The sequence below is a fragment of the Oculina patagonica genome, chromosome 6 (genome assembly GCF_052425735.1).
Source record: "Oculina patagonica isolate OP01 chromosome 6, crgOcupat, whole genome shotgun sequence".
Classification (NCBI taxonomy): Eukaryota; Metazoa; Cnidaria; class Anthozoa; order Scleractinia; family Oculinidae; genus Oculina; species Oculina patagonica.
In genome coordinates this window covers 21,787,344-21,803,514 of record NC_135763.1, presented here as the reverse complement: position 1 = coordinate 21,803,514, position 16,171 = coordinate 21,787,344, and the positions used below count along the sequence as shown (strand labels likewise).

The window sequence follows — 16,171 nt, the reverse complement described above, 5'->3', positions numbered from 1 at the left end:
ATGAGTTAAAATGTTGAAAGAAAAAATATTCAAAAAGTTGTTTATCTCCTTAAATAATTTTAGGTATACCCCACTACGTCTTATTGTACAGCTCTCAGTGTAGTTGTTAATTTCAGTTATGTTGCATACCACAAATGTATCAGGCAAAAAAGTTTCAAAAGTTATAGGGGTGGTCAATCAAGTCACAAATAGGGGGAAGGTACAATTGTATGCTTTCAAAATACAGATCTGGCCAAAAATCAAATCAGTTGGGCAAATATTGACCAAGTTATGACATTATGTGCCAATATGGACATGAATCTAACTAGTAAGTGGCAGATGAGTTTCACTTGAAGATGACAAATGTGTCTTAATTGCAGGCACATTCATCTTTAATTAAAGGAATTAAGAAACTTGAATCTTAATTAAGGAAAGCACTTTTATTTTTTTTTTTCATCTTAACCGAAATTTCAGATTTTTAGCATCTTTAGATAGTAGCATCTTAATTAAGATATAGCAAACAATGAAGACTTACCCCTGCATTAAACTGGCATGCGGGAACTAACGTATTTTTAAGAAAAAAATATGCACAGATCAAAAGGGAACTTTTCTAAGCCATTGTATTTGGTGTCAAGAGTTTCTGCCAATACACGTGTCCTAAAAGCCCTCAGAAAGGAAACGATCAAAGATCTACATGCAGCACACTAAGTAATTAAATCAAGTCTAAGGAGAGCACGGGAAAGCATTTACTGGCCCAACAGGAACAGTCGGGTGAAGGATTACATTTCCAGATGTGAAATTTGCTTCACCAACACCCCTTATCAACAAAAGTACGTACTCAAAATAGACTCCCACACCTCTTGATCTTTTGCAGCTGTTGTTGCATCCGCCCACAAATTCCAACCCATTTCTTTCCACCCTGTTTTCTTCTTTCTTTCTTTTAACACCTGTTGTGAGTGCTTGATAATGCATTGAATTGTTAAGAGAAAAAACACACAATTATGTTGATTGAACGAGAAGGACTCACCTTGTGTTCCTGTTTTAAGCAGTTTATTTCCAGATCTAAAAGCAACAATTGTAACACTGAACATTGTTTAACAAAAAATACAACTGACTACAAAATAAAAAAGAAAGAATGGCATAATTATGTAAAGCTGTTTTGAAATGTGGCAATAAAAATATAAACTGACTTAAGGTAGTTTAATACACAACCACAAATCAAAGGCAACACAGCTCTAGGACAATGTTGATTATATATCTGAGCAGTTTTGCAAGAACATGCCTGCTAGGTTTTGGCTTTTGCACGAGTCCAAGACCCTCTGGCCACCTTTAATAACTTAACTTGAGTGGGACTAATGTCAAGGCTGGTCTGGTGAGGTCTACAGGCTAGCTTACAAGCTAGCCTGTAACCTGCGACCAGCCATCAGGCGTTAAAAAAATAAATTAATAAATTTATTGAATTACGGCCAGCTAATAAACTTATCCGAGCTTATCTAATATATTTCTCCAATGAAAGCCTGGAATGTCAAAGGCGAAAGGGACTCAATGTAACTAGAAATTTTACTGAATTACTAATTTACGGCTGGCTAAACTTACAAATTATATTTCCCCAATCACGGTTTAGAATGTCGAAGATGGAACAGACTCAATATAAATATATAATTAACTGAATAACGGCCGGGAAATTTTGAACACGAAACAGGCTCAATGGCATTATATTTTTGATTAATTTGGTACATTGAGTCTGTTCAGTCTTCAAAATTCCCGGCCACAATTTGGTATCATATTATAGTTTTTGGTCTCCGACATTCCAGGCCATGTTTCTCGAATGTTTCTGAAAATACACTGTATATTTTTAACGTTGATCCTGCCATAATTTTGGAAAATTTATTCACGTTGAATCCATTCTGTCTTACATAACATTTTTTACCATCAAAACTAAGCTTTCGCACGCCGTCATGGTTAAATGTGCCCGTTATTGGTCCGCTGTTTGAACAAACTCCAATTTCTTTGTTCTGAGCTTGTCTTGTGTGGCTAAAAAACGGGTGCCCCCCAGTTGAGTTCCTTTCACTGTAATTATAATACCACTTCAGCTTAATTCACTGTGTGCATGTCTTCTTTTTCTCTTCTTATTTTTGTGATTTCGCTGACCTTTCAGTACTCTTCAATACCACTGAAAAGGGTATCATCAAAATCAAATGTCAAGGCAAGTGGTTTTTTTTAACTAAAACTACTCATAAAGGGGAAAGTATTGTTTTTTTTTTTCATTTTGAGGAGAGAAATTGTATGTAGGTTTACTGTGTTTATCTCTGGTCCAATGAGATGTAATTTATCAGTTATATAGTACTGTACATTCATTGGATTTTTAAAACAAAGCTAAAACCACATAAAAGGCTAAATAACAAACACAACAAACGGATCAAACTCACCTTTCTGATTCAATAAAGATTTCAGATCTTCAATACTACTCTGTAAAATATGTCAAAAGTACAAAATATTATAAAATAATGTACATCTTTGTGTTGATTAAAAATAATTATAAATATATTATTGCTCAACCTTAGAACTGTCCTAAGCTAGTATCTTGTTAAAATGTCATTTTTTATTTGCCTGAAGGACCTGCCTCAAAACCTTTGAAGAAGTGTTTTAAAGGCGCACTATTGGTTGCCGCCATGCCAACACACTAATTAACAAATGTTAAACACCACAGTGTACACTATTGAGTTATGGATGCACCTGGGAGGTTGTCAAGCACAAAAAAAGTGTAAGAGTCACTTGAGGCGATAGCCGAGGGCGACTCTTGCTTCTTGAGTGCTTAGCAAACCTCCCAAGTGCATCCATAACTCAATAGGGTATGCTGTGGGATTCTTGATACGTTGCCTTTCAAATTCCCTAGAAGAGAATTAACAGAAAAGTAGAAAAAGCTTGTGTAAAATAGTTGCGCTTTCTTTTTCGTATGTTGATCGCTTTCACCATGTCACATCATTATCAGCTCGCATACGCTCAAGTTGAAGATATTCATCAGCATTCACCCATGGGCAAATGGCAGATGCTAAATTAACCAATGAGAGCGTGTGCTTTACTTAATGAGTTGTGCTATAACTACAGTTAGTTCGGGGACTCAAAAACAAAGACCTATAAAATAAAGACCCTAAGACCCCAAAAGACCCCCTACCTTTAGTGAATATTAGCGCCTTCTTTATCCCAGTCGAATTTCTTTTATCGTTAAGTGCTGCAACAAGTTTTTCCGCCATCTTAAACTAAGTAACCGCTCTACCACACTTGACCGGAAGTGACGCAAAGGCCGTCTTGATGCCACTCTTTCTTCAAATAAAAGAACCGCAATTCAACACAAAACAGATAATTCAGTTCCACAACAAAAGGCAAAATATATAGTCTCCTTTGCAAACTTTATTTGGGTTGTAGTTCAAAATCGCGAAATTTAATACTGTAAAATATCAATAAAATAATGAAATTCAAGCTGTCGTTATATTTCTGTTTTTATTTCTCAGCTTCATGTTTAGGGTTTTTTTTTGTTGATTTTGTCCATCAGTTATCTTCCACTGCATCACTCTTGCTGTCCAAACTGTCCTCTGCCGCTTAGTTCTATTTTGACTGTGGAATACCTTATGCTTTGTTATATTTAGCTTGTTTTGTTTGCTATGTTTACGGTGGCGATCATGTCAATTGTGTTGTTACAGTTCTTCCTCTCAAAATCGCAAAATTTTATTCTCGCGAAATCTGGCTCTTGATTTTTCGCGAAATTTAATGAGATTCAGGTACATAAACCTCAATTCAAGTTCATAGTTATTTGACAGATGATTGGCAAAAAGAAAAGACATTCCTTTTTAAGATTTGTTTGCTTCGACTAGCTTTTTTAAGTTGCAACAAACTATCCGCACTTGTGAGGCGTTGGCGATGGAGAAAAATTAATATAAATACAGTTGAATACCGATAACTCGAAACTCCTTCAGACCTCTTCAGTTATCAAGGGTCAAATCTGTAGGAAAATTACCTATAGGATCAAGGGTAAAGATTCATGTTACCTGCATTGTACTAACCTACGTGTATTGCGAATGCGGATCTAGTTATTTTTTATCGTCCCATTTATCATACCATTCTATTAGAATTGGTTCGCTGTGTCAGTTATGTGCCCATCCACCAATCAACTTGGAGCAAGTAAAAGCGGACTCTATTTAGTGATTTTCCGGCATCATTCCCAAGCTCGGTGGGTTCCATTGATCGAGTATTAAAGTTGTGAGATCACTATGTTTTGGTCAAGTTCATCGTTCCAGTAAACTGAACTGTATAAAATAATGTTATTTGTTTTAATGCCGACACATTACATGTAATAAAACAGGGGCCGAAGTAGACTTCTACCAGCAAAAACAGCACATTTAAGAACAAAAAATAATTTGTCTGTAAAATAAAACAACTGTGAAAAACACAATCCATACAAAGAGCATCACTTCCAGTCAAGTGTGGTAGCGCGGTTACTCAGTTCAAGATGGCGGTTGAACTTGTTGCAGCTCTCAAGGATAAAAGAAATTTGACTGGGATAAAGAAGGCAGGAATATTTACTTAAGGTTAAAATACATTAAAAATTTGGGGGTCACCATTTTCGAGTTTTTGGGGTCTCAGGGTCTTCGGGTCTTCATTTTATAGGTCTTTGTTTTCAAGTCACCCCAGTTAGTTCTGGTTAGTCTTTAGTTACATGAAGTCATGATCATACAGTAAAGTAGTTAGTGGTTGCAGTTGACTTTGCAGTTACAGCAACACTGTTAACTACAGTTAGTTCTGCTTAGCTTTTGGACGACATGAGAGTTAAAACATAATCCAATCGGAAATCTAGTAATGATAATTTTAGGTGGAAAAAATTGAGCATCAGGATAATTTAAATCCTATAAGATTATGTTCTACCCTCCATAGGATAATCAGCTATGATGTGGCACGTGCTAGTGTTATACTTTGAAATGTGGTTTTGGCAGGAGAGAGAGACCCTGGGAACGAGGTTGATGCAATTACCAATCTTATCATGGAATAGTGTTCTACAACCATCTCTGTTTAAATGATGGGTTCAAGTGGTGAATATAATAAGCAGAATATAAGTTCTATTGATGCTTACTTCTGCAGTTGTATCTCCTGTACATTATGTATTTTTTTTTGTATTTTTATATTTATCCTGTGTGCCAAAAGAAATGTCAGACTGCATTCTCTCCTTCATTTTCCCAGGGCCCCTATGGATACCAGCCTTGTTGCTGAATGGTCTACCCTAGTTAAACAAAGTTTCTTACTAGTTACTTCTTATTAGTTGTCCGTTCAGTGTAAACTTAGGTTTAACCCATGAATCCTGCTTGTGTATAACTCTAGTTACGGTAGTTTTTTTTTGGATCACTGAGGCATAAGTTTCCTAACTACAGTTAGAGTGAATAGATAAGAGGCCACATTGCTGGAATAGCTGACTAAAGTTATCCAATGGCGTGACCTAATAGCCATAAAGTTGTACAAGTTAATTAAAATAATATACTCTTTATACCTTGAGACTGTCAACATCATCTGCAGCTTGTGTACTGTTCAAGTCTGCTTGATCGAAGAACAATAAAACTGGTTTTGAAGTGCTTTTACGACATGTTGGGCAGGTACGACTTTGGCTGAGCCACCTGTCCAGGCTATAAAATAGCAACAAGAAGAAATTACTACTGACGTGCCATTTGTTTACTTATGGCCATGTCCTACCATTTAGACAACAGTGAACACTTAAAATGTGATTTGTTCATGATACTGGACACCTTAAGGAAAAGGGGATAGAAACTACGGACCAGACCTGGAATAGCATGGTTGATACCATATTGCTAAGTCTGACATTGCTCAAAAGCTGGCCCTAGCTGGCCAAAAGAAGAGCCAGTTGGCATGAGAAGAATTAGGTAAAGAATGAGTGAATGACTGCAATTTCAAAAACCCAAACTAGCAGTTTATGCAAAATTAATTAAGTTAACTTAACACTTAAATTAAATGCAACCTATTCAGTAAAACATCATTATAAAGAAAAACTAACTTATAACAAGTACATATTGGCATCGGCCAATCAATAGTCACAAATGAAATTTCCTTTTATAATTACATAGATTGCTATCGATTGTCATAAACATCTCGCAGGGGGATCCCCAGGATATCCAGATATAGATTAATAGTCCCTAAAACGACCGATTGCGAGCAGGATATTTTCATTTATACTGGTAATTTATTTTTTGGATTTGCCTCAGGACTCCATACCCATAACCCATACCCTATTATTTACCTAGTTAAAAAAATCAACTGGTCAGAAAAAAAAACTAGTTAAAATTAGAAATTAACTGCAAAATATATTTCTTTGCCTGGTTTAGTTTACAATGTTGTCGCATAACAGAATTTTTGAGGATGCTGTGGATGCTGCATCCTCTTTGCAATGGCGTAGGTAATGTAACAATAGAAACTTCGGGAGCCAATCAGATCAGAAACAATGCAGTTGATTTACCGTTGTGACAGTCGACCATTGTTCGATGGACCACGGATTTATCGGATCTTCCCGGTATGGCTTGCAATGAATGCCCGGCAACACTCGGAAAAATCTTGGCTGTCTTGTGGTCAAAATGTGCATGATAATTAATAATGGTGGATCGGGAGATGAATTCACAACCTTCCAAGGTCGTCTTTTTCATTCTGAACATGGAAATTCCCTCTTTGGGACTTAAAATGAAAAAAGGCAAAACATCAAATAGCACAGTTCAGAGTGCTAAAACCTTGCTGGCAAAGAGTTTCTCTAATACCTTTGACGGCCGCCAAACAAGAGGGGTGTCGAATGGTAAATGAGAGACTGATAACTTTTCTGCGAGCCCGAGACATTTTAAGCCTTGCAAAAGAAATCCACACTCCAAGAAGGCGTCAAAGAAAAATTCAAGACGACGAGACCCCTAAAATTTGGCTAAAATTTTGCGAGACATGCATTTTTTGAAGGACCATTCACCACCCCTAACAAGATGACATGGCTCTTCTAGTCAGGGGGTATACAATCGATTGACATCGATGATCGGAAAACCAATCGATCAATCGATAAAATTAGTTAATTGGTATCGGTCAATCGATGATCAATCGATAACCACACAAAAGCCGTTCATCAATTGGCACAGCAACCTTGAACAGACATGCTTCTTGTCTGGTCAGCCGCCATTTTTAGGAGGCTCTGGGGACGAAGTTAGCAAAACAATTCTGGCCCAGTCTTCTCAAAGCAAAGAATATTATACCCCCTAGCAACCCATTGCAAATGTACTTGGTTTACCACCTGCCCGTCATTTGTCTTTCGGTATCATTATGTCGACAATGCACAGGTACTACTGTTACAAGGTGTATCCTGACTCAAAGGCTAGTATCTTTGCCATTTTGAGGCAAATGTCGGCGAGGTCTTTACTGCTAGCAAGAAGAGGGGAGAACATGGAAACGCGTTTTAAGTTGTTAACCATCGTGGACAGCTCGGCCACCTACAGTTTGAAATGGTGGATCCTCTGAACTCTGTAGTATTGGTCCATGTCCACACATAATCATTTTCCACTTTGGATAGCATTTTAAAACGTTTCCGTTTTTGGTTACCGTTTTCACGGGATACGTGTTTGCAAAAACAGAAAGAAAATTTGGAGTTTTCAAAGGAAAACGGATACATGTGGACAGGGCGTTGTTGTTCTCCGGTTAACGTTCAAAACATTAAAATAAAATGTGTTAACAATTAATGTGTACAAAGATGTGGTATTTATGCGCCTATTCCGTCAGCTTGTAAATTTTGAAACGTGACGAAATCTGAAACCAATCAATATCACTTAATCTATCGATTGTTATTGGAAATTGATACCAATCGATAACCACAGGAATCTTCGCCATCGATTGGCCATCGATTATCAATATCAATCGATTAATTGATATCGATTGGTATTGATTGATATCAATTGTCATCGATTATCGATTTCATCGATTGGATACCCCTGGTCTAGTGGGTGGTTTGAATGCAGATCAAGGACTTCGTAAATAATCATAGACTTTTTCTGGCTTCTGAAGACTTTACAAAGCAAAACGGTAAGCCACCGCCAAAATTCAAAACGTTTGCTTGTCTATGAAATGAATTCCCATTTAGAAACTCACGTTTTCGATATTTTGTCGGCGGTTTTAAATACATTCCTTGACTTGATATGAATGAAAATAAATCTGAGTTTCTTTCAAGTTTCTTTGATTTGTCCATCTCTTAAACTAAAAAGTTCGAAATTTTAGGCAATAAAAATTTAAATAAAATTTAAATTTATTTACATGTAACAGCAGCTTTTTGTTTTGAATTGAGAATTATTACAGTAATCCAAAAAGGAAATTGGATATTTTTATTGAAATTTTAATGGAAGGAATCGAAAGTATTGTGAGTCGAGTTCAAGGGACGATTTTACAATGCTTGAACACATACCTGATGAACTACTGACTTTCTGCACCAAAGCCAGAAAAGTCAGAATTCAGCACTACTTGCGGTTAGAATGACATTTTTTAAAAGGGTACGTAAATACATTCGCCATGTAGAAAAGGAGAACCGATTCAAATTCGATGAAATACAACTTACAATTAACTAGTAATAGTTCTCACTATAAATCTGCCCCCGCCTTTTTATAATTTGTTTTACATCATTCTAAGTTTAGTGGAGTCTTTTTGTCGCTTTTAATTATTGATGCCGATGGACTGTGCAATGTACGTCACGACCGACATTGTTTGCTGCAGAATTTCTTGTTGTGTGATACTCCGCTGCGTCCTAAAAATATATCACCTAGCGCGCGGAACTAACTCCTAGCGGAAATAACACATAACACATTATTCGTGGTGACAACACGCAAGCTTTATATTCCCGGGCTTATAACATTCAAAATAACTTACAAAAATGTTCAGGCCAAAAAGCCCAAAAATTCCACGAGTAACAAAATATGGCACATTCAAAGATTCGAGAAAACAATTTTTAACCTTATTCAACCCACTCTTTGGATCAAATAATCTGACAGTGTGTTAGCGAAACGAATTACCTTGTATTACATGACAAAGTTCATGATTTTGTTTATTACTCGTTGAAAGATGTATCAGTATACGATACAGCAAACCTCCGAAAGCACTCGAACCAGCTCTTCGAACACATGTAGCCAAGAACACGAAACTAATTGCTCGAAATCTTGTGACGTATTAAGTACTATGATATTACTATAAACAGCTGCTTCAAATATCACTTAACACAACCAAAGCAGAGAAACTGCTCGAACATATTTGTGAACACGCGTAAGCCAAAACCGGAAAAGGAAATGCTGCAAGAATATGGTGAAGCTCGAAGGTGACGAAACGCGACCTCGTGGTTGCAAGTACCCGACACCACCGTGCGCGCTTGCTAAAATATTACCCGTCACGACCGTGCGCGCCTAGTTTCGTCAAATCGAGATTACAAACACATTTCTTACTTTTTCAAGAGATATTCTTTGTCCTTGTATGTATACACCCGGGGACTCCTAGGGTGCCTCCTCGGGTTTTGGCCACTGGGCCAAAACCCTGCGGGGGCAATAAATTGTGATTTTTACAAAGAAAAATTGCCCGCACGCCATGATTTCTTTGTAGAAATCGTGAAATTGAAACTTCTGTATTTCTCTGCATTTTTACTGAACGTGGCATGGTTATTCTATTAGTGAACCTAACCGCTAATAATATTGTGCTACTGTTCAGATTAAAAATGAACCCTCTTTGTACTCGAGTATTTTGAGATATTTGTACGTGAAGAAATTTTGTGAACTGAGCGTGGGTGCGCTAAAAGCTTTGGGGTTTTTGCACTACAGTCTTCTCGTCAATTCTGCCACTGCTTACAATCTTTAGATATCTTTATACCACCACCTGCATCCTCACGCAGTCTTCAACTCATCCTCGGAGACCCAGGGGCAGTTAGTGGGGGCTTGTTCGCCAAGAATTTGCTCGGGAAGGAAAAGTTTCGGCTAGTGCCTCCCCTGGTTGAAAACGTCGAAAGTTTGACGGCCATGCACGCGGACAAACGGCAGATTCTTCATATTGTGGTCGATCGTCGATCGTTTGCAAGTTTTAAAAGTTTGTGTGCAATATGCTAGTTGCACTGCTGTAATGGATGTTTTCAGATTTTTTCTAGCGCCAATGTTTAGGAGACAAGAACGCACGTCACAACAAAAGAACTTCAACAGCAGTTTTTAATGCAACCAAGATGGCTGACATATAACACATACAGAACATGTGGCGCGAAAACATGCGCGCGCATACTACAATACTAATGCCGCAGGCACTGCCTGCTGGCGCAACCTCTTCTCACCTTTAAATGGTAGCGAACTGACAAACTGTAGTTGTACACAGGCTTGAAATACATGGGCAATAAAAATATGAACTTAAACGAAGAAAACTGCATGTCAATTAAGACAGACTAACCAAATGTCTCAGTCTCTAGTAGTACCTTGTGAAAGTGTAAACCTAAAACTAAACTGTGGATCTAAAGGTACCACACGCAGGTTAAAATCTAACATAGTCCTGCAAGTGTGAAGGAGGTCTGCACTGCCTTTGAGGTCTTGAAGCTGGGTGATCAGGAAAGTTGGGAGGAGACAACAATGGTTGATCTGTGACTGCAACACTTGTGCTTGACTCGTCTTGAACAGCGACTGGGGAAGGTGAGCGACTGATGGTATCAAGTGGTGTGTCATCGCTGGTGAAGGACGGGACTTGTTCCTCGTCAGACGGAATGGTGATGAGTTCTGGAGGTGCAGGGGGAGGTAACACAGGATGTACCGGGGCTGGGGACACCGCAGGAGTTACTGGAGGCTCGACGTCCATGTCTGGAGGGGCTAAAGGACCTGGGAGGCTGGGCACAATGATGGAAGAGGGAACGGAATAGCACTCGGACAGCTTGACTTTGTAAAAAGTGGCTCTGAGTTGTGAGCCACGAAACTTCTTTACAAAACACCAAGGGGTGTCGATGGAGACAACGACATAGCGATCACGAGCGCGTGACTTGTCCTTATCAGAGAAGAGGTAGACAATATCTCCAACTTGTAGAGGTGGCGTGTTTGCGACAAGACCGCGGGGGTTATTGGACTTCTCGCTATAGGCGTGGTTAGTAGAGCGATGTTTGTGCCTATCGAGTATGAGTTGGTAATCAGACAACGGCAACTGCTCATGGGTGAATTGGTTGCGTTGGGTCCACAACTCGAGAGAAGAAAGACCCGAGAAACGAAGGCGGGAGTTAAGACGTGCGGTAGCCAGAGCGAGGCCAACTTCGCCTACTGGTCCTCCACCTGGTTCTTGTCGGAGGAGCTCTTCTTCAAGTTCGCGGACTGCCTTCTCGGCGACAGGGTTGTGGTTCTTATTCTTAATACGGCCGACATCGATTGAGACGTTTAAATGTTCGAGCGAGTCGTTGTTGCTCAGGGATGAAAAACCAGGAGCAGGATCAACACATATAACAGCTCTAGGACCATCAAGAGGGTGTAAACCGACGATTAGTTTTGTGAGGGCATCGCGTGGAGTGTCATGCTTTTCGTCAGGTATCAAGCAAGATGCAGTAAGTGACGTGGAGCATTCTCTAAGAACAACGATGAACTGACGGTGGCGCTTGATTACGTCAGCGGCAAAGGAGATTCCTATCACTTCGGGAGGGTCATCAGAGGATTGGGATACCAAGGTGCTCGGAAATGACTGGAGTGAAGCGCACGTGTGGCAGGCAGATGTAACGCAGGAAATGGCGTCGCTCATGTGGAGGGCAAAGAACTGTCGTTGGAACACCATTTGGAGCTGATGGCGGGAAGGATGGTTTAGTTTGATGTGGAGGGCAGTTAGAAGACCATCCAGTACAGAACGGGGCACAACAATTGCTTCGGAAACAGGAACGAATGGCTTGGAGTGTTTGACTACGAGGACTCCGTCACGAGCAATGGAGGTGCAGCTGAGATACCGCTTAACGTCGCGAATATTGGTGATCTTCTTTGACGGGCGAGTGCCTTGTTTGAGGTGGGCATGCACCCTTCGGAGGTCGGGGCAGTCGTTCTGGATCTGTAGCCATGCTGACCTTGTGGTGAACGGGAGGTTGGACTTCTTGTCGAGGATGTCCTGAATCGAAACGCTACGCACGACTGAGTCTTCCATTTCGTGGACGAAGGTGCAAATTTGGCATTTAGGCTCACTGCAGTCGGGGGCATTGCGACTGGTGAAGTCAGACGGAAGGTTGGCCTTACCAGCCAAATGTTGAAGACTGACTTGGTAACGGCTTACAGTCGTGAGGAAGGAAGTTACTCGGGGGCTGGCTGAGAATTCACCGCGACATAACTTTTCAATTGCTTGAACGCACGGTTTGCTGTCAGTTAATACAGTCGTAGGCTGTTGCGACTGAATGATGAATGGAGCGAAGTGTTTGACAGCAGCAGCAATAGATAATGCTTCGACCTCGCAGGGGAGCCAGGTGACTTGGTGTTTCCGCAACTTGGCGCTGTAGAAGCCAGCAATTAAGGGAAAGATGACTTTCACGGGTAACATACAATGTAGCACCAAGGCCTCTCTTGGTGACTGAGCCATCGGTGACTATCCAAAGAGTGTCAGAAGGACGTGGTAGGACTATGGATTTGTGTTTGGACAGATACTCCTGGGCACGCTTGAACCTGAAGGTGAGGTTCTCATCCCAAAGCAGCTTGTCGTTAGACTGGAGGCCCGTGAGGGTGCTCTCGAGGGGGTCCACTATGTCCGAGCAGTTTGGGAGTACGCGACTGAGGACTTTATAGGCTCCAATGAAGGAACGTAGGCCTTTCACACTTTGGGGAGGAGGGCATGATTGCAAGACGGCAATACGATGAGGGCTGGCTGATAGACGGCCTTGAGACCAGATCCAGCCAAGGATGGTGGTAGACTTTGGACAGATGACAGTCTTCGTAGGGGACAAACGGAGGTTACAACGATCAAGCGCCTCCAGTACCCGTCTCCAGTTGGTCAAGAGGGTTTCGGGTGTATCGCCGCCACAGTACAGGTCGTCTGCGAGTTTAGCCACGCAGCCTTCTTGAATTAAGTCACCCAGAACACGACACATCATTTCCTCGAGTGCGGTCTCGGAGCCAGGCATCCCCACTGCTGATCTTGTGTATACACGGATTCCACGGAAGGGGGTGGCTACACCACAGTACTTTAGAGAAGACTGGGAGAGAGGTATCTGGTAGAATGCTCGGGTGAGATCAGTTTGGATCATGTAGCGCCATGGTGTGATAGTGCGCAGGGTTGTGTCGACGTCTGGCATTAGAGAAAGCTGCTGTTTACTGTAGCGTGCTACGTCGGCAAATGCGGTCACGAGTCGGTGACCACCTGAAGGCTTTTTTACAAGAAATGAAGGATTAAGATACTCAACGGTTATGCCCAGATCCTCGGGGCGACGGAAGACCTGGGCCTGTTCCAGCTCGTCAAACTTAGCTTGGAGTTCTACCAGTTGGTTGCGAGAGTACTGAGGTACGCGGCCTTTCCGTTGTGGAGGCTGTACGGGGCCTATATTCACAGTTGCTTGGATGGGACCAGCAGCACCATTGTAACCGGCTATGTCGGGGTTGAAGACTGTCGTATGACTGCAGCAGCTGTTGAAACTTGAGACGGGTTTCATCTGGCAGCAATTTGTCGGGGTCTAAGGACACGGAAGACGAGAAGGGAGGTAGACTGTGTGGCTTCACTGGAATTGACTTAGTGGTGGATGCTGGGTTGGGGGTCGGTGACGGTGTTTCTGCTGTGGGTAGAATCTCGCTGAGGTGCTCGTGGCGACCTATGGCTTTCGGCTCGTTGGAAGTGTTGGTTAAGCGGATTTTGGATCCGACAGCTTCTACAACTTGAGGTTCAGGCCAAATGCAGGTGGGTTTGGTGTGTTTCGATATTGGGGTGTCTGTGCGCGGTTGAAGTGCTAGTACGCAATCGTCACCTAGGTCGGAAGGGACGTCCAGTTCCAAGTATTCACCAGGCCAAACAACGGTTGCGGAGGAGGAAGCGCGTAGGACGTAACTTTGTGCACGTCGCACAGCATGAGAGCCAGTTGAATCACTATCGGGGTCATAATGTATGACCTCAGAGTCCTGAATACGTACTTGGCACAAAGCGGGACGGACGGTGATGTCGTTAGCAATAAGGAAGGGTGTGCCAGCCAGGACGTCTACGTCTAAGTCGTCAACAACGAGGGCGTCAAGACCGAGTTGTTTGTCTGCTCGGGATAAGATGAGGTGAGTTTCCCCGGCTACAGCTAAGGGAGTCATGCCGTCGGCTTGTAAAGCTTGCTGGGAAGACTTTACAATGGTTGCACCAATTGAACGGGCCACGGATGACTTGATCATACTAGTCTCTGCACCTGTGTCTAGGGTCAGTCGGAGTGGATGCTGTTTGTAAAAAGCCTTAAAGTCGGAGGCGTGGGTTCGGATCCCACCGCTGCCACCACGCCAATGTTTAGGAGACAAGAACGCACGTCACAACGAAAGAACTTCAACAGCAGTTTTTAATGCAACCAAGATGGCTGACATATAACACATACAGAACATGTGGCGCGAAAACATGCGCGCGCATACTACAATACTAATGCCGCAGGCACTGCCTGCTGGCGTAGGAAGATCAATGACAGCTTTACGGGAAAATTTTCCAAAAAATTTACAAAGAGATAAATTATTAAAAAAAAAACTATTAAAATAAATTATAACTATATTAAATGCCCGGGGGTTTGCCCGTGGGGGGAGGGGGGTGTCATGATCTCTCTTAGAATTGACTGATACATTAAAACTCGCAAAACTTTCTGTCAACAATTTCCAATATCAATTGATTAGTAGGCATCGATTGTTAACAATGATCAATTAATAATTGATCTGGCATGACCAATAATCGATGATAATTATTATCATCGATTATTGGTCATGCCAGAAATGCTTGATAGTCGGAATTGTGTTGGCTGAGTCTGGTAGTGTTTTGACCAACTAACAGCCATATCTTTCTTAGTGTCGACCAACAGACTTCACCGAATGTCCACCCTTCTATAACTGCTAACTTTTTCTGGGTCAAAGGCGTGAGATTTTTATCCTGAGAGTGCCAGGATTTCCGAAGACGATACGACCGTGTCCGAAGATTTCGGAAGATGTCCGAAGTTTTCTGAAGACGCTTCAAACATATCCCGATCCCAGTGCGTGGACGTGTTTTGCTTAACACAACCTCGTTCCCAATGCTTTTCTTGTCAAAACTCTGATATTTCGGGGAAAGTATCGTCATTTACTCATTTTACATGGAGTTTTCGTTTCTCACTTTGGTTTGAGTTTATATATTTTTGGAAAGTGTGCCAGTTATGGTTGTAATAACTCACATTTTTCAAAAGGCATGAGAAATCGGTTCGGAACAAGAGTTGGCGTGAGATCGAAGTTTTCAACTCGCAGGCGTGAGAGTTGGCAGGTATACCCTTGTGGGTTAATAGTTGACTACTTGTCAATTGACATTTCGACCAACTGACATGTCAACCATGCAAGTATACTGAAGTATAGGATACCCCGGTAAGTGTCAAACAAGTGTTGATGTACCATTGGTTCACATTTTAAGACCGTAGCTGCTTACATATGTCTGCTGCCCCTAACCAAAGCCTAATCAAAGAGTGCGTTTTATGTTACAGTAAGGTTTGTGGAATAAACAAAAAGAAAAGGAATAATCTTCCGTAAAACATGGCAGTAGAAGTAACTTATGAAAATAATGGTACAACATCCCTGCATCAACGACAAAAGTAAGAGCTTACCATTTCAAGTGATAAACATGTCCACCTGTACAAAGGAGATCAAGAAGACAAACAAAAAAGATTTAAGTTACATCATATTACCTAATAATAATTACATACTAAACTATGAGTATTTTAGCGTCAAAAAAAGGAATTGCAAACACGGTAAGCTAGCTTACAGGGACAGCATGCCGCGCCGTCTTGGATGCCTTCCGTGCAAATGTTACACCGCGCTCGAAGCATATTCCACTGCTGAATCCACGTAATAACACAGAAGCCAATTTTTTCCCGAGTAATTGCATTTGGGAACAAATACTGCGGTAAAAAGCTCAAAAACCGCTTAAAACAAAACTCCCGCCATTCCCTGATACCTCATCGCTTTACTGGCTTGCAGCT

The 16,171-nt window shown here is 41.3% G+C and overlaps 1 protein-coding gene across 1 annotated transcript in view; it reads right to left on the bottom strand.

The window, feature by feature from the left end:
- Positions 1-16,154, bottom strand: part of LOC144658795 (E3 ubiquitin-protein ligase TRAIP-like) — a 61,316-nt gene extending 45,162 nt beyond the window's left edge. Inside the window, exons 1-5 of the mRNA XM_078519280.1 lie at positions 15,955-16,154; positions 15,797-15,821; positions 5,516-5,648; positions 2,409-2,448; positions 1,007-1,041 (exon numbers count right to left, since the gene is read on the bottom strand). Coding sequence (XP_078375406.1) covers positions 1,007-1,041; positions 2,409-2,448; positions 5,516-5,648; positions 15,797-15,821; positions 15,955-16,018 — 297 coding nt within the window. The 5' untranslated portion in view covers positions 16,019-16,154. The remainder of the gene's footprint in view (positions 1-1,006; positions 1,042-2,408; positions 2,449-5,515; positions 5,649-15,796; positions 15,822-15,954) is intronic.
- Positions 16,155-16,171: the final 17 nt, after the last annotated feature.